This window comes from Boleophthalmus pectinirostris, unplaced genomic scaffold, assembly GCF_026225935.1.
Source record: "Boleophthalmus pectinirostris isolate CB_2022bp ecotype Guang Dong unplaced genomic scaffold, ASM2622593v1 HiC_scaffold_20, whole genome shotgun sequence".
Classification (NCBI taxonomy): domain Eukaryota; kingdom Metazoa; phylum Chordata; class Actinopteri; order Gobiiformes; family Gobiidae; genus Boleophthalmus; species Boleophthalmus pectinirostris.
This window is the reverse complement of record NW_026571153.1, coordinates 6,989,529-7,009,427: the sequence shown is the minus strand read 5'-3', so window position 1 is coordinate 7,009,427 and position 19,899 is coordinate 6,989,529. Positions and strand designations below refer to the sequence as shown.

Below are 19,899 nucleotides of genomic sequence, written 5' to 3'. Positions count from 1 at the left end.
AATACACTAGATGGTTTGGAAGAACCCCGGTAGTTGAAGACCGCGCACCGGTCAATCAGCGAAGATCTGTGAAGCCATGACGTCAAACTCAAGCGCCTGTCTGGGTCCCTTTTGTGGTACAGCACAACAGTAAACAAAGCGTCAAGATGGATGTAGACGAGGGGTGTCCAAACTTTTTTCATCAAGGGCCACATATCTAAACACAGATGAAGCAGAGGGCTGATCGAGGGCCGTAGACTGGCGCTCAATACAGTGAATAATTGAAATATCTGCATGTTTAACACGTTAGAATGTTCCATCAGTCTTTATTCATGCTAAGATCCTTAAAACCACACACTAAATGTTAAATATTAGCTTTGTCAAGGTAGATTTTCAAAATATTTGCAGGAAAAAGTTCATTTATAATTGATGCAAGGTTATTTGGGACAATTCACCTGGAAGCCTGAGGGCCAAGAATATTTAGTTTGGACATGCCTGATGTAGATGAAGCCATACATTCTGTGTTGGCAACGATTCCTGAGATTGAAGATTTAAAGCCAGAACAAAGAGAATGTTTGGTGAATTTTATCAACGGGAAAGAAGTTTTTGCCCTTTATCCTACAGGATTTGGGAAAAGCTTAATATACCAGTTAACCTCATTAGCAGCACATTACATAAGTCACCATTAAATAGCAGCATTTGGTTAAATAAAAAAGTACCAGCCTACCGTCGAGTGAACGAATCTTAATGCTGCGAGGTTTCACTTTGAGAAAACTGGCTGGTGAATCAGGCTACGCTTCCGGCTCCACTGACTCCAATTCTCTTTACATAAAAAAAGAAAGAAAATTGTCACCCTTCTCTCTCCAACTACAAACCTGCGCTACATGATCCTGATGATTTTACTTTGATATTTTGTCTGTAAATAAACTTGGACTTTTTACTGCAATACTTTTTCACAGAGGCGGCGCTACCATTAGGCAACAGCAGGCGGCCGCTTAGGGCCCCCTGAACCTGAAGGGGCCCCCAACCTATTGCCCTCAGTGTCACTTATGGCAGCGGCCTCAGAACAATTAGATTTTTTTTCTCAGTATGACATTAAATGAGTTACTACTTTATTATTACTTTACAAACAAGAATTTGTTTATTGCTTTTAAACACCATCAAAATAGTATCTGACTGTCAAATCTATTTTAACTGTCAAAGTGTTGCCCCCCTTTCATGTTAGAATGGATTCGTCAGCTTGACCCAACATAATCAGAGCATAATCAAATGTAATGGATGTAAAGAAAAATGTAATTATACTAGCAAAAAAATTAAACTGCTTTCAGTTCTGGTTATCTAGAAGGCGATCCAATTAATAAGACAAGTTTCCAATCCACCCTAATTCAAATAAAGATGTGCGTGTCTTATGAACTGTGGGGAAAAACAGATAAATAAATATATAAAAGCAAACCAAAACAGTGCATTATACTGAGGGCCCCAAACTCAAGTTCACCTAAGGCCCCCAAATTGCTGACTCCGCCACTGCTTTTTCAAACTACAAATAAACAGCATATTTAAAAATATAATGCTCATGTCAACTGCGTGATCCATTCAATACAAATATAAGTTAAAACCATACTTCAGGACATTCTCCGCAGACATGGACAAGTTTTATGTCATACTGTAGAATATTATAGCTAAAGAAACAACAAGATTTTCATGGAGGCCACGCGAGAGTCAGGTTTGTGGAAATACACACAACCAAAAAAGAAAAACAAAACATTTTTATTCTACTCAGCAAATGCCGCAATTATTCTTTCAACTATTGTTCATATAAAAAATAATCCCTCACATTTGTATTGCCTTTTATAAGACTGACAATCTGACAAAGCATTGTTATTGTTCACTCCATCTGTACACGGGTGTGGTGAAATACTATTGTACCCACAGCTCTCCCGGGTTAGATTGGCAGAAGCAAGGCCGCCAATCACTCACTCACACACACACTGTATTCAGTATGTACAATATAGGCAAGAGGTGAAGTGTCTTGCTCATGGACATCGAACTGTTGACCTACTTTAACTTCTCAGGTTCTTTTTGACTGTAAAGTGTATTTACCTTGTTGACATGTTTGGGCTGCTGCTGCAATTCATTTCACATCTGAAAAAGGAACAACAAAAGGAATTGCAAAAAAAGAAACATCAGGCAGACTCACCAGAACACAAAAAGAAAAGAAATCAGACCACTGTAAAAGAAATAACCACATTCAGGATTGGGACAGGGCTCGGGTCATTGCATCGGAAAACAACAAGTTCAAACGCTGGGTCAGGGAGGACATCAAAATCAGGAAACGAGGCCTCCAGAGAACACCGGGCGACAAGAGGCATGGTCAGTCGGAGCAACCTGCCAGGTCCATCAGACTGACCACATCTACAGGAAATAACAACAGCTGATATACGTCACGTCACCACAAACAGGGACAGATCTGAAGATGCAGCAGCAGCCCAAACATAGCAACAAGGTAAAATCGGTGTATGTTTTGTTCATTCATTTTTCAAAATAAAATCAAAAATAGGAAACTGGCAACTATTTTCTTCATTATTTGTCTCCAAAACCAAAATGAAAAAATGAATAACGATTAGTTTTTTTCAGTTTTCGATTTTGTGTTTGAATGAATCATCAAAAAATGAATAACGGGCTCAGGGTCCCATCTCTCTCTCTCTCTCTCTCAAGTCCATGATTACTCCTGGTTTAGACCAGATTTAGACCTGTTTAAGTCCTTGTTTAGACCTGATTTAGACCAGGTTTAGACCAGGTTTAGTCCTGTTTTAGTCCTAGTTCACTCCTGGGATCAGTCCGCAAAAATCCGCAAAAGTCCGGCATCGCAGTTTCAGTCACGGACATGGGAAACAGCCGTTATCCATTTTTTCCATTAATCATTTAAACACAAATCTTCTTATTTTACAACTTTCTTATTTTTGGTTTTATTTTGAAACACGAATGAACGTTGATATATGGATTAAGGTAAATACACTTCACTGTATTGTCTAAAGGAACCCAAAAAGTTTATGTTGACATTGGCCTATGTATGTTTTAATCACTGAGCAACTGCAACACCATCAAACAGGGTTCATGGTTTTCTTTTACTATTTTAACCAGTTTTGTGATAGGGAACCTCTCCTTTACAACCAGAGATCGACTGATGTGTGTTTTTTCATGACCTATGCTGATATCTATTGCTAAGACTATAGAGCAACCGATGGCCAATAAGCTCTGCTGATATTTTTGGGCTGATGTGTAGGACCAATTATGTTTATTTTCCACAAATGATGTACCTTAAATTTACTACAAACTCTCCCCAAGCTGTTCCCCCAAAGCTTTGTGTGTATTTTTTAGGCACCAGACCGAAAACCAAATATCGGCTTATGCTGGAGATTTAAGACATAGATAATTGATATATCTGTCGATCTCTAGAATCAATATTAAAACTATTATCAAAACTAAATAGTCCAAATATTGGCACGATATATTGGTTTATCTCTAATAAGACCCAATCCTGAGATGAAAGTATCTTATTTGATGTCGCTTTTGTACTTTTACCTCTCAAATGTACCTGCCTGGTCTCACCTCACCTGTCCCCCCGTTTGTCCCTCTTTGTCCCTCCTGGTCTGGTCGCTCCTGTCTGCGGCTGGAGCAGGTATTGGATCTCGGAGTTCCCCGCTGAGTTCAATCTGAACCCGGAGCTGGCCGAGCAGATGAAAGAGTTCAAGGAGCTGCTGAGCACGGAGGGAGAGGAGAGCAACAGCAAACTCATCGACATAGACAGCGTGTGAGTCAAACGGAGCGCACTTTGAGAACATTTTTTTCTGACATACACTGTGACTCGATTTGCGATTTATGGTTAAAGGACCAGTATATTTCAGTATTTTCAGATCTATGTTATAATGTTGTTTCCTCATCAAAAGACATACCTGGAGTTGTGTTTTGTTTCATTCACACATGTTTAACACACAAATCCTGCATATTTAGGATGTGTTTTCTTCTCTCAAACAGAAAACACTCTATTCTGCCTTGACATGTGGTAAAACAGGAAGTGCTCCTCTGTTTTTTTAGACCTTCTCTGGGATCATTTGGATGATTTCAGACCTGGAATTGCACATCTCTACTGAAATACACTATCAAAAGTTTTAGAACACCTTCATTTTCCCAGTTATTTATTGCAATTCAAGTCATGCAAGTCCAATGAAGACCTTGAAATGGTACAAAGGTAAGAACTGAACAGCCAGAGGTTAAAACACTATAAAAGACACAAAACACAAATCCAAGCTCTGCCAAAACTACCTCAGGAAAAAAGAACAAGATGGTAAAGCTTGAAAACAGGGAGTGTCCAGCACAGTGTCCAGACTTAAACCCCATCGAGCTGGTTTGGGATGAACTGGACAGAAGAGTGAAGCAACCTACAAGTGCCACACATTTATGGAAACTACTGCAACAGACTTGGGAAGAACTTTCTGAAGAATATTTGATTTCTACTGTAGAAAGAACGAGCCACGAGTGTGTTCAGCTGTTATATCTGCCAAAGGTGGACACTTTCATGAATCAAAAGTCTAGAATACGTTTTGGTCAACAGTAAAGAGTAAAAAACTGGGAAAAGTGTGGTGTTCTAAAAATTTTGACTGGTAGTGTATGGGTAAAGGTAAAAAGGTAACTTGAAAACTACCACTGCATGACATCACAAGATGGAAAAGAGCATTTTTAGCTTTGGAGATATAGACACACTAATAATAAGAGTTTCTCAAACGTGTGAATGAAACAAAACACAACACCGAGCATGTTTGTGATGAGATAACAACAGTATAATAAGGTTTAAAGGGACAGTTCAGAATTTTGGACATAGGGCCTCATTTCCTAGTTAGAATATTTTAAAAAGTGTCTCCACACGTCTCCAACACTCTGTCTCACTAGGGTTATGTTTACACTGAAACAAATCACCGTATTGGAAACGATCTGCATCCAGACACGTTGTTTCTGTGTCCACAAGCCTTCCCTATCCACACAGTTTTGAGCATATTTGTTTACATTTTACAGAAACAAAACTTAAAACCACATGGCTAATTTGTATAAACACAGAGCTCAAAAAACAACTTGTGCGCTCTTGCAGTTCAGCTTCTGTCGGACTAAAGGACACGACTCAGTGGAATATGAGTGTTCTTTATGTGACAGAGGGGTGTTCTGCTGGTGGTGAGTCTGTTCTGTGTTTCTTTCGTATTGGAGATTGTTCATATGAAACTTTTCAGAGATTATATGTCTGCAGGTCGTAAACACAGACCATATATTTGAATGGACATATATTGTAGCCTCTTAGTGTTTTGGTGGTGAATTACTTCATGGTGCATAGACCTACATCAGCGTATCAGTGTTTTCAGGCATCCACACAGTGCCGGATCAGATGTGTACTCAGATGAATTCGTGAGAGCTGGCGGCACCATCGTTCCGTCTCTGGAGCAGATTAGTGTGGACGAACACTGCATCCGCAACGAAAACAACTCGAATACGTACTAGTGTGGATGGGGCCTAGGAAATGAGGTCCTGTGTCCAAAATTCCGAACTGTCCCTTTAAAGCTCACAATAATCCATTTGGTGTAATACTGTCTTTGTAATAATATAATTCTGTTCAATCTTCACACTCTTAACATGTTCAGAAGATTTGACAAAAGACTGAAATGTGAACAAATTAACACGAGAATCACATTTCAGAACATGTTGGTACAAGTCTAAACTACAGTGTTTGCAGTTTTTTATGCAGAATAACAGAACATTTTATCATTTGCAGAAGAATTTAACAAACAGCTTTTGTGGTTTGCTAAATGTGCCCATTCAAATTACGATTTTGATTCCTGAATTAATCTTGTAGCCTGACCACACTGACATTATACTGATGTTTTAGACACAATAGGAGATTCTGAATACAATACTTGCAAGAGTTGACTCATTTCCTTATTTGTTCAACTACATAAAACTAACAAAACTGGTACTGCCACTTTAAATGCCATAAGCTCTTTACAAACACACGTGTATAGACAGAGATCAGCCTGCTTAAATGCCGAGGTTGACTGCAGACTTTACTGACACATACAGAAGTGGGGAGAGTAACCAAACATTGTTCTCAAGTCATGTTACTTCAACATAATACTCAAGCATAAGTACAAAGTAGTGGTCCATGAAATTACTCAAATACGAGTAAAAAAGTATTTGTGTAAAGTACTACTCAAGTAAGAGAATAAAACATCTGATTTATCATTTTAAGTGAATGTAATTTGAAGGACAAAACTGTAAATAAAGCATAAAATCTGGTATTTTCAAAGGAAAGACACAACAATGAGAAAAACAAAATCATATCTGAAGGCGCAAATCTGTGTATCATTTGTTCATTCTTTTTTCAAAATAAAACTAAAAATAAGAAAACAAAAAAACAACTATTTTCTTTATTATTTGTCTACAAAACCAAAATTTTAAAAAAGTATAACGATTTGTTTTATCAGTTTTCGATTTTGTGTTTTTTGTGTTTTTTGTGTTTGTTTTTCCAAACCTTAAACTGTGATTCTGGATTTTTGCACTGCATACGGACTGAACCAGGACTGAACAAGGACTAAATCAGGACTAAACCAGATCTAAACCAGGACTAAACCAGGACTAAGCCAGGTCTAAACCAGGACCAAACCAGGACTAAACCTGGACTAAACCAGGACTAAACCAGGACTAAACCAGGACTAAACCAGGACTAAACCAGGACTAAATCAGTACTTAGTGTAGACTGTTGGGTGATCAGGACTCAGACCAGGACTGAGACGTGGACCAGACTAGGACTGAGACCGGTTTAGTCCTGGGATCAGTCCTGGTTCAGTCCATATACGGCACAAAAGTCCGGCATCGCAGTTTAAGTCGGGAAACGGTCGTTATCCATTTTTTCCATTATTCATTTAAACACAAAATCTAAAACTGAAAAAAAACACACAAACAAAAAAAAAAATCATTATCCATTTTTTCATTCACAAATAATGAGGAAAATAGTTGTTTTTTCATTTTCTTATTTTTGGTTTTATATCGAAAAACAAAGGAACGAATGACACACGGACTGGCGCACTACAAGAAACACAAACGTCCTAATCATTTAATATTGTCGACATAAAGATTTTGTCATGTGTAGACGCACTCACAGCGGGAAGAAGAACTTTTTACTCAAGTAAGAGTACTGTTACTTACTCAAAAGTATTACCTAAGCAGAAGTGAAAGTATGCTGCTAGGAAAGTGAGATGAAAAGTACAATTAAAAAACAAACAAAAAGTTACTTCGGTAAATGTAACTTTACTTCCAGTTTCAATAAAATCAGTATCATGTTATATATACACTGATGTCATGGAGTCTTCCCTGCAGTACCTTTGAGGTCCTCCAGGAGGCCCCAGAGAGCACTATGAGTACCAGTTAGCAAAACAAGCTATTAGCATGTGGATAGCTGAAAACACTCCACTGTTTTATTAGTTTGTATGTATAATGTAACAATAACCAAAATATCTTGATATCGTATCATCAAAGTTCTCATAATAATATCGTGGACCATCACAATATCTCAAATTACAAGTGTCTTTGCTTAAATTAAAAGTTATGGTGCAGCAATAGCTTAAAAAAAAAAAAAAAAAAAACAGGCGGAACTACATAGACCATGATCCTTTGCTCCATTTCAGGGCAGACTACATGAAGGAATAACTGTTATAAACACTTTTAAATCTTAGTTCTTTGGATTAAGTATTGTCAAGGCTTTTTAAGAGGAAAAAGTAGCATATTCACAGTTTTGTTCGCCTTCACAAAATATCCCAAAAAATATCGTACCATGAGATGTTTGAACTTTTGAGTAATTTCTTTATTTTTTATATTAGTTGGAGATAGCTTAACATATTTAGCATCAGCACTGGATACAATGCAATTTGAAAATGTAAATTCTCCGCAATGTTCCGTTTCTTGTTTTCCAGACCGTCGTACAAGTGGAAGCGACAGGTGACCCAGCGCGTCCCGTCTGTGTCCAAAAAGAGGAAGATGTCTCTGCTCTTCGACCACTTGGACTCCAGTGAACTCGCAGAGCACCTCACCTTCTTAGAGTACAAGTCCTTCTGCAAAATACTGGTCAGCATTTACTACTACTACTACTACTACTACTACTACTACTACTACTACTACTACTACTACTACTACTACTACTACTACTACTACTACTACTACTACTACTGTTACTACTACTACACCACTACACTACTACTACTACTACTACTGCTACTGCTACTACCACTACTGCTACTACTGTTACCACTACTACTACTACCTTTACTACTACTACTACCACCGCCACCACCACTGCTACTACCACTACTACTACTACTACTACTACTGCTACTACTACTACTACTACTACTACTACTACTACTACTGCTACTACTGCTACTACTACTACTACTACTACTACTACTACTACTACTACTACTACTACTACTACTACTACTACTGCTACTACTACTACTACTACTACTACTACTACTACTGCTACTACTACTACTACTACTACTACTACTACTACTACTACTACTACTACTACTACTGCTACTACTACTACTACTACTACTACTACTACTACTATTACTACTACTGCTACCACTACTACCACTACTGCTACTACTACTACTACTACTACTACTACTACTACCACTACTATCACTACTACTACTACCACTAGCACTACCACTACTACTACTACTAGTACTACTACCACTAATACTACCGCTACTACTGCTACTACCACTACTACTGCTACTCCCACTGCCACTACTACTACCACTACTGCTACTGCTACCACCACTACTATCACTACTACCACTACCCACTACTACCACTAGCACTACTACTACTACTACTACACCACCACCATGACCACTGCTACTACTATTACTACTACCACTACCACTACTACTGTCACTACTACTACTACCACTACAACTACCATTACCACTACTACTACTACTAGTATCTATTCTGTGTATTCTGTTACTTTTCCGACTTGTGTGAGAGTGGCTCAGTGTGAAATCCAACACTTACAGTAAAAAGTGAGTTGAAAGATTAATCGCAATTGCTCTGAAAACACAATTTGACCGGATGCTATTAGCAAATCGCAAAGGCTGCAGTTTTTGAAGTGCCATAATTTCCTGTCTTTAAAAAAAAACTGCTAACTCTGTAGTTTGGATCTGTACAAACATGTTCTGAAACGTGATTCTTGTATTCCTTTGCTGACTCATATTTCAGTCTTCTTGTCAATTTTTCTGAACACGTTTAAAATGTGAGTCATTCTTTTATGAAAACCTACATTGTTGTTTAATCTAATTGCAATGCTTATCAGAAAAATCTTAAAATTCACCAACACTGTTCAGCTCTCATTCAAAGGGCATGTAGACATAAAATAGTAACCTTTTGTTTCTGCTTTTGGTAGGCTAGAAAAGCATAACTTACAGCCACTTTTAGACTACGTCCACACAACAACGCTCCTGGATTTTTTATTTTGCAGATTCGCGTCCACACATGTGCCGGATCAATAAATATTCACGTCCACACGACAACAAAACACTTTGTGAAAATTATATAATACATATGCCTGTATGTGGCGCTGTTAACAATGATAATAATATTTAATAATGCAGATCTCATCACCGTTTTTTAAACTTTAAAGTAATTTAGCCTATTTTAGATGTATCCCACAAATATAGCCGTTTTGTTTTGCAAAAGTTAAACATAAGTTTTCGTTTTTACCCATAAGATTTGGATGAGAATTATTAGAATAACTTGGTCTCAAAATCCAACAGTTTAATTACTCATGCGTAATCTTTGTTATTGATCCGTGTGCGTAATCTGCGTGCTGTGTGTTGTTAGACAGGAGTGGCTCCGTAGACTACATTTGTCCCATTTTGGCAACGCTTTTGTGGTCCGTGGAGGCCAGTTTGAGGGCTACAACCTTCGCAGCATCAGAGGACCCTGGCGATGACGAGGTCGTGACGTCATTGTTTTCCAAAAGCCGCAGTTTGCTCGTCCACACGACAATGCGACGCCGGCGTTCTCAGATTTCTCCACTCTGGAGCCTGTTCTCAAAAAACACAGTTCTCACCCACCCAAAACTCCGTGTTGACAAAAGACCAAAACGAATACAAACTTCATAGTTTCAACCAAAAAACATTGTTGTGTGGACAGGCCCTTAATGAGTTGAAAAAATAATTCAAGACACTCTTTTTACTATTACTACTTCTCTACCAGTTGTACATCTTTGGATAGATATTTTCAGGTCTTTCTAATCACAGTATAATCCAGTACTGGTCATCACTATATGAGGATTTCATTACCTGATTTGGGGCCTCTGACTCATTTTGTTGCTTAGCGATGCTGCTGGAAAATCTGCTTTATTCTCGCAGTAATTATTTGTTGCTGGCAGACATTTGGGGTTATTTTGGGAAAGCTGTGATTTAGCCAGATTTTAAGATCATTTAGGCATATGGTGGTGGTACTGGGGGCAGCCTCTTCTTCCAAATGAGCCGGTTTCAAACTGGCAACAATATGAGTTTTGATTACAAATTTTATATAAAAACCTTACGAAAATATGTAATGAAATCAGTAACAGTTGATTGATTTTATTAAAGAAAACATACTGTGCTTGTGTCTGCTGTAAACTTGACACCGTGGATCACTGTGACTTTTTCAGTTCCAGTACCGATATTGATACTTTGGCTTTAAATATCTGTCTGCTAGGGATGTAACAATAACCGAAATATTGTGATATCATATCGTCAGAGTTCTCGCAATAATATCGTGGGCCATATTGCTTAAATTAAGAGTTATGTTGCAGCAATAGATAAAAAAAAGACAGAGGGAACTACATAGACCATGATCCTTTGCTCCATTTCAGTGCAGAATACAAGAAGAAATAACAGTTATAAGCACTTTTAAGTCTTAGTTCTTTGGATTAAATCTTGTCAAGGCATTTTAAGAGGAAAAAGTAGCACATTAACAGTTTTGAGCCTCCACAAAATATCACAATAAATATCGTACCATGAGATGTATATCGTGAAAATATCGTACTGTGAGATTTGGATATGGTTACATCCCTAATCGTGAGCCTCCCCACCATATCGTGAGCTTTTCCCCGATATCGTACCGTGAGGATCATACCGTGACAATATCATATCATTAGATTTGGATATCATCACACCCCTAGTATGTGCCAATACCTGATATCAACTACCAGAGCAGGGATGGAACATGGCACCGTTGCGTAAATGTCATTTATTCGTCAAATAAATCCTGAACAGCTTCATATGAATAAAAGATTTAAAAAAATAAAAACATAGACAAACAAGATATTCTAGGACAAAATCAGTCTGTAAATATTCTTATTACTGTGTCCATTTAAAAGCCCAACCAGGATATCTTCTGAACCCTTATGGAACTGATACCTGATTCAGCAAATTTTTCAGCATCAGCACAGACATTTTAAACCAGTATCTGACTTGGTGCATTCCTATAATTTTGATTTTAAATTGAATATTCTCAGGCTCAGGCTCAAATTAATTTTTAGTATCAGGAAAAATCTGATATTTGGGGAAAATTATAATATGGGGTAGTAATATACAATTCTGACTTTTTTATCTTTTGTAAAAAAAAAAAAAAAAGTATTTTGCACTTCTGGCAGGCCGTTTGGATGTAGCCATTCTTGCACAGTCTGCATCGCCCACGTTTATCAGCATGGATGGGAGAAAAGGCTCCTGAATAAAAAAAGCTCATATAATATGGATGTGGAGTAAGTAGGTAATTGGAATTTAGCTGTTGCAAATCTGCAACGCCTGCCTGGAGAGGGTTAAGGCACTCAAAGTGTTTTACAACAAGGAACCACTCACTCATTCACACACGCACATTCATACAACAGTGTACGCAGACACTGGGGCCAGGTGGGTTAAGTGTCTTGTCTTGCCCAAGGACACAGCAACAGCATTCATCTGTGGGAGCTGGAATCACATCAGCCAGTGGAGCTGACCGCTCAATATTATGTCGATATTATGTCGATATTTCTGTCGAGAGCAGGATTCGAAGGGCTAACCCTCGGATCAGTGAAGGCTCTACCAACTGAGCTTCTGTCGCCCATCACAATGAAGGTTCAGCACCTCAGATAGACAGCTGCAGATCATGCTAGCGAGCAGCATTTTTCTTTATTTCATTGTATACAAAAATGATATGTGAAGCTGCTGAATCGTACATGTATCAATGATGAAGAAGATTAAAGTACAAACAAAGATAAAGAGCAATCTAAATACAGAGCAGTGGGTGTATGAGGGTGAAAACTGGAGTTGATCTGTCATATAAGTAATAATAAGCGATTGAAGATTGCTCAAACATCCACAAATCACTCCAAATACAACTTCGAGATTGGAAATGTTAAAGGGAAAACAACTATACAGTATTCCCTCATTTATCGCGGGGGTTACGTTCTAAAAATAACCAATGATAAGTGAAGTAGTCACCTTTATATTTTACAATTGTTTTATCTTTTTTAAGTCTGTAAAACCCCTCACCACACACTTTATACACTTAATTAATTTTGCATCCTTCTTAAAACTTATTGCTGCTGTCGTCCTTTTGTTATTTTCCTTTATTCATTTATTCTGTAGTGGTGCCCTACAGCGCAGAGTCCTGCACGGGTCCATTTTCGGAGACCTGCACCCGCACAATACATCACTGCACCTGCCCGTTAACTCGAGATTATATAGAACTTTTGCACTGCATATGCTACGGACTGAACCAAGACTAAACCAGGACTAAGATAGGACTGATTCCAGGACAGAAGAGGAGGACTAAACCAGGACTGAACTAGGACTAAAACAGGACTAACTAGAACTAAACCAGGACTAAGCCAGAATGACCTGTTGGGACAGACTCGGAGGTGACCGCAGGAGAAAGTACCACCTCACAGAGCTAATCGCGGCCGTCACCTGATTGCGCTTTGCAGACACCTTGCTCAAGGTTCTCTCTCTTAAGTCCAAGATTAGTCCTGGTTTAGATCCGGTTTAGTTCTGGTGTAGTCCTGGTGTAGTCCTGACCCGCCCATGTGTACTCACTACCCGCTCGCATACCTGCCCATAATCAGGACGCAGGGGAACGAACACAATGTGCATTCATAAACTGTAAAAAAAAAAAAAGCATCCAAAATTGCACTAAAAAAATCTGTGAAACAGCAAGACCACAAAAGGTGAACTGCGATATAGCGAGGGACGACTGTAACATCTTTAAAGGCTCTAAAAACGATGATTTTGCATAAAAGGTCTGCTTTAAGTTGTTGTAAATCAGTCAATTATTATGTTGTTTTTTTCCCCGAAAACTTGTATAATGACGACTTGTTACCCCCCCTCCAGTTCCAGGACTACCACAGCTTCGTGATGCACGGCTGCACGGTGGACAACCCCATCCTGGAGCGCTTCATCACCCTCTTCAACAGCGTGTCCCAGTGGATCCAGCTCATGGTGCTGAGTAAACCCACCGCCCAGCAGAGAGCTCTCGTCATCAGCCACTTCATCCGCGTGGCTCAGGTCTGTACTGACACAATGTTCCATAGACTGTAAAAGCGAAACTGATTTATGAACAAAATAGCAAAATAAAAACCCAAGGATTATGTAGAGCGCGTTAATCTGAACATTTTAAGACCAAAACACGCTGCAGCAGATACAGAGAGAATTGGAATTTTTGTCAGGATCAGTGTTTAGTCCATGATTAGCCTGGGTCTTTTTAGTAGTTAATCCTCTTTGTCAGTAAAAGCTTGTGGTTTGGAGCAGAGTTCAGACTTCAGAGGAAGACATTTTGACTATTTTTGTTTTGAATGTTCCGGGAATTAATTTAGGAAAATATCTTTTATTGTTTTAATAAGACAAAACAGTCAAATAGAAAACTGTGGGGGGAAAACTACTACGATTCGATTTGGATTTTTATGTTTTGATCAGTACTCTACAACATCTATCTATTGCCACACTTGTCACTTGTTGATGCACTTTTAAGTTTTAGCATAATAAATGTGACACTATATTGCATTAAATCTGTCTCTACGAGGAGGCAAGCAGGTGGTGGCATTTGTCCAAGGCGGCAGACCCTCCACCAGAAGTACTTAAGTGCATCTTTAACTTGTTAACAATGGAGCTCAACAGTGACTGCCTGCTGAGGGACCAGAAGTACATTTTCCATTCATTTTCCCATGTACTTCACAGAGGCTAAGGACCTACATCCTAACTAAAATCCAAAATGCAGTTGTTTCAAATCCAAAAAATGCAATATATCGGTTGGCGGATATTGTGGCCACATGGAGACATATCGGTCTAAATCTTGCTGATGTGGACCGATAGTCCACATGGGCCATTATACCTCATTATAAAGCTTAGACTCTCTATATTATGTCCATTTAATACAATTTACTGACAGATTAATGTCCTAATATGTGGCACTGCATCAATATTTATCTATATTTTGTTGCAAATGTGTTGGTTTTGAAGTTACTTTTCGTTCTTTCTCATTGGTAAGTGCTTAGCTGCTGTAACTGCCACACATACACAGCCTGTTTTCTCTGACATTGGCCTAGTGTAAAGTGATTTTAGCGCAGGGTTCTCCAACCTGTAAATAAATAATGGTTTATATGTTATCTGTCTAACCATCCCTAATCTAAGGCTGTGGCTCTTATACTACATTTCTTGCAACTGTTAAAGAAGTAGCTCTTTGGCATTTTTGTTTTGTAAAGGTAGCTCACCAGAGGAAAAAGGTTGGGGACCCTTGCTATAGTGGCTGTACACGTATTACTGGACCTGCACTGATATGTAAATGAGCTGTGAATAGAAGTGTGAATGATCCACATTTATGCATATCATTTATTACCGCTGCACTCACGCTTAAGTGACTTATAGCTTCTTTACTGACTACAATGTCATGCAAAAATGCCATTAGCCCGACCTACTGTCTTTAAATATGACACTAAAGAGGCAGAATAACAATAAATGTCGCCTAAACAAACCCATTTTAAAATCACTAAATATATCGGCAATTATATCAGCTATTGGCAGCTCCAATTCCCATTTTATCGGTGTCATATCAGATGCAAAAAAAATCCATATCAGTCGAGCCCTAGTTTTAATACCTTTGAGATTTATAAAGTATCAGAAACAGATTTTAAATACAAAAACTGTAGGTCTTGTGGGCAATAGTTGATTGGCCCTGAGCAATTCTGAAAGTCTGTGGGAAAAATGAATGAGAATTTTACTTCCCGAACAGGGGGTGAGCATCACTGTTGAGCTCCATTAGCAACATCATATGAACAATGGTAAAATAATGTTGTCTTTTATCATCAAACAAAGAAGTTGCAAATGAAAATAATACCAATACAAAATACTGTTCACCCTCACACTGATCCTTGTGTTCATGTGTTGATGATTTATTGATCGTCTCAGCTGGAGCCCTCACCTTCTGTCACTGCTCCACAGAGGCCCCTCTCTGAGCGGGCCCCAGCAGACAGTCTGAAGAAACCTTTTGTCCACAGATGATATGTCTTTGTATCTGCAAGTGTACGGTGCAATCTCTTTCACCTTGCACAACATGATGTATTCCCTGAGTGTTTGTGAGTTCAGAACCTCATGAGAATCTATTTTGTGCTTTTCCCACTGCTGCGATTGACCTCAAATTCATTCGGCCAGACTTTGGCTAGGCCTGTCACGAATATTACAATATAAATTTACAGTTCAATATATGATAGATGGAACAATATATATTACAGTACAACAAAGAGTCTGACCATTAACATACATACATGTGCGACCAATTATTATGCCTCGTCATTACTGGCACGAACAAAAGGAACAGGAGGAAGATAAATCCTATAAACCCTGCTCCTTTCACAGATCAGTCAAATAAACATTTATTTAATAATCCTTCCCCACCCCAACCAAGTCACCAGTGAGTCACATGCATGTTTACAGTATCCTCTTGTGGTTTATAAGAGTCCTGTAAACAGTCAGAGAAGTTCGGAGTCGTGGAGGCAGATCTCAAAGGCAGTTCAAGGGGGTCAGGTGGTCATGGAGGCAGCCCAGAGAAGCCCAGTGGTTAAAAAAGTTAGAGGAGCAGGCCCCAGGAGCGTTAACTTTAAGGGAATGTTCTAAGAAATGTGGTGGCTAAATATGCACAGTGGAGTCTAGGGTGTGGAGGCAGTTAGAGAAGAAGAAATGACCCCTGACTTTGAGCAGGGCCCAATGGTGACAGCAACGACCATAAACAAGGAGTTCAGACTGTAGCCAATCTTAACTGAGGAGCAGGGATCTAGTGGTAAGCTTCCTGTATGAAAACTCTGTCCAGTGAAGCCACCCTGGACAGAGAAATGTGTCCAGCAGTGGCTCGGGAAGTGAAGCAGGCAAGGAGTCCTGAAGGTCAAGGTTGGGAAGCTCCAATAAAGGCTCCAGAGTAATAGGATTCGAGGGAGGGGGCCAGTCTGTACTGACTTCTGGCATCAGTGGTGATTGCAAAGCAGGTGGGAGCAGAAGTGGAGGAAGGAGGGCTAAATGAGCAGTGCTGGGCTGCCACCTGCAAGCCCCATGTCTCCTCCTTGTGGCTCTGCTGGAGGTGGCGAACTGATTGCAGGCATAGTCCTAAAACACCTGCAGGAGATAATCCACTTCCCCACAGATTAACAAAAAAATAAAATAAGAATAGCAGTCTAATGTAACAAAACCAAAGACCAGAAGAAACCAAATACAAAAGTCCAAAATAGAAACTACATCAGACGTGATACTAACAATGGACTGACAAAGGGCAGAGTAGATACAGATGTAACACTTTAAGGCGAGGCAAACAATCAACAGGAAGTAAAACTCGAAGCTGCAAGCAGACAGGACAAATGTCAAAATAAAACACCAAAGACGCGCTACACTAAAGGAATAAGACATACCAAAATATGCAAAGACAATGAAAACAAATGGACCAGTTTTATGGAACCTGGATAAGCATTGCCCCAAATGTCTGAGCAGCTAAAATATGGGATAATTAATGAGCAATACGACATATTTACAATCCAACAAATGTTTTCACTTATATAATACACCGTGGTTTTTACTGGGGCTCAATATTTATCACATTCTCTTTGAGCTGTTGAGATTTGAAAAAGCCTTTAAATGACACTGACTATTTAAATAATGGTGTACTGGAATTATCTTGCTTTATTGTTATTGTGTGAGTGACATTTGAAGTATTTTCAGTATTATCATTTATCACTGTATCTCTCTTTAGCCATATATCATCCTTCCAAATACCGGTGCTGTTAAGCTCAGAGGAAAGTCTTTTTTGTGAATGGGAAAGATGTCTCTGCTTTTGTCTTCACGTCACAAACAGAAGACGTTTGGAAACATGTGATGACACCTTCCAAATCTAGAGAAAATGAGAAAATGGCCCAGTTTTCTTCATCTACATGCCGTTGTAGCATTCTGTTATGTTCGACTAATCAACAATTCCAACCATAAATCAGTTTTCATCATTTCCTCACTGACGCACGACTCCGAGCACACTGGGTACATGCGATTATAAGAGATGAGGTGCCAAATTCAAGATGATTCCAAACAGCACATACGTATGCAATCTTCATTTTACAGCTGATCACATTTACTTCAACGGGATTTATCACAGTCGGTCAGTGAGCCCAGTGTCGAGAACTACATTGGAAGTTGTCATTGCATGTTTCCAAGCGTCTTCTTGAACAGAACCTACTGGATTCAGCAAAAGTTTAATTTCTATGTTGCCTCCACTGTTCACTTCAGCCAATGAGCATGAAAGTATGTTTGACTGGTCCCTTCCAGATATCCACTTTATTGTGCACTGCCCGTTTACGTCTGACTGACACTAACACACACACTTCCATTATGTCTGGCACTTCTGGTTAAGTGACTGATTTAAGTGGAGAACTGGAGGATCTAGAGCAGGGGTGTCAAACTCATTTGGGTCCGGGGGCTGTATCCAACCTACTTTGATCCCAAAGGGGTCGGATCGCCCAAAAATAGCAATAAGTTCAAGTATTTGTGCAGAGAAACACAAATCTATTACAGAAATATTTTTTAATTGATGAACTCTTTACAAAATATTATTATATCATGAAAAACCTGAAACTTTAAAAAAAAATGCAATTTCAACACAATGTTTTAACATGAACTTGTATGCAAATAGGAATAAGTTATTTTTTCTTGGAAAATCCTGCACTCGGCATCCACTTTTCTAATTTTTGACATTTTGCTGATGAGGGTGTCACGGTCAACAGTCAAAACAATTGTCCTTTAAGAGCGTTTGGAAAGAGACAAGTCTTCATTTGTGCTGCTCTGGTGGGAGGGGCCACGTACAGAGACGCTGGAGACGCTGCTATGCTCAGCGGCACAAAAAAATTACTAATATTTCAATAGAAAATATAATTAAAATATTTTAGTAGAAAATCAGCCGAGGGCCAGATTAAAGGTCTTGGAGGACCGAATACGGCCCCCGGGCCTTATGTTTGACACCCGTGATCTAGAGTCTCACTTCTACAGTATGATATTAAGGAGGTTATGTAAAATGTAATGTAAAATATTCAGTTTTCCTTTGCACCAACAAGTCAAGACATGCCCCCTTCCTCTGTTTGATTTGATACCACGGTTGTAGTTTGTATAACTTGTTTACTTTTGGGATCAGTAGCCTTACATGCAAATCATACAACTGGAATGATAATTATGGCCCCTGAGGCAACTTTCTGTTCAATTGCACTTCTGATAATGTGTTTTTATTACAGAAGAACATTATAATATAGATTTACATACTGTAGCGTACTGCTCCTTTAATTAGGATTGTCAGAAGTATCAAAAATCAGATACTAATCGATTAGAGATTGACCTATATGTTTTCTTTCATGGCTGATTCGATATAGATGGTTTAGAAGCCAGAGGAATCAATGGCTGATAAGCTCTAACTGATATTTAGGCCAAATTTTGATTATTTTCCCCAGAAATATCTGATTTGAAATGACTACTAACTCAATTCATGTCAATACATACCAGTGTTTTATGTAACAATATTATCATAGGGAAAGTAATATCTACAGCAGTACTATTTTCACTTCCGCAAACATGTCAGAAAGCAGATTAGTCAGATTTTGTGCTGTGCCTTTTTTGCATAACTGTATTTAAATGAGGCTTTATGTCTTTTGTTGGTCAAAATATCGACCTATGCTGGAAACTGAAGGCTGAGAGCTGATAAGCCGATATATCAGTAATATTTTGATCTGTCTCTGCAATCAATATTAAAACTAGTATCAAAACTTCTAGCAAAAAGTCACATTCACAGGACAGAAGTTAACCTTGATGATATGAAGTACAAGACCACATAGACTAGGGCTCGGTATGGTTAACACGTTGGTGATACGATACATACCAATTCGATACGGTTCAATAAAAAATAAAGCCTAAATCATGGCTGTGATACTAAAAGTCTACATTAAACCACTTTTTGTGCCAAGTTAATATGAAACACAAACATTTTAATCATTAAAACTGAAAATGTCTAATGTGTTTCCTTCCTCTAAACAAGCAACAAAACTGTAGCTGTAACAAAATAATTTAGTAAAATACACCAAAAAATACTCTTGGCGATATATCGATACAGCAGCCTGTGATATCGATACTGTATCATCACATTAAACGATGCGATAAATCGATATGTCAATATTTTGGCACACCACTAACATAGACTAGCACCCATGGATCACTGTGGAACCTAAGATAATGTGAAATAATTTATGTTGAAAATCACATTATCTTGTGTAAATGAAGA

At 38.6% G+C, this 19,899-nt stretch overlaps 1 protein-coding gene across 4 annotated transcripts in view; it reads left to right on the top strand.

The window, feature by feature from the left end:
* LOC110168337 (RAS guanyl-releasing protein 2) overlaps window positions 1-19,899 on the top strand; it is a 134,607-nt gene that overhangs the window by 62,204 nt on the left and 52,504 nt on the right. For all 4 annotated transcript variants that reach the window (XM_055156588.1, XM_020933777.2, XM_055156587.1 and 1 more), the window contains exons 5-7: window positions 3,659-3,790; window positions 7,989-8,139; window positions 13,449-13,622. In XM_055156588.1, the coding sequence (XP_055012563.1) occupies window positions 3,659-3,790; window positions 7,989-8,139; window positions 13,449-13,622 (457 nt within the window). The remainder of the gene's footprint in view (window positions 1-3,658; window positions 3,791-7,988; window positions 8,140-13,448; window positions 13,623-19,899) is intronic.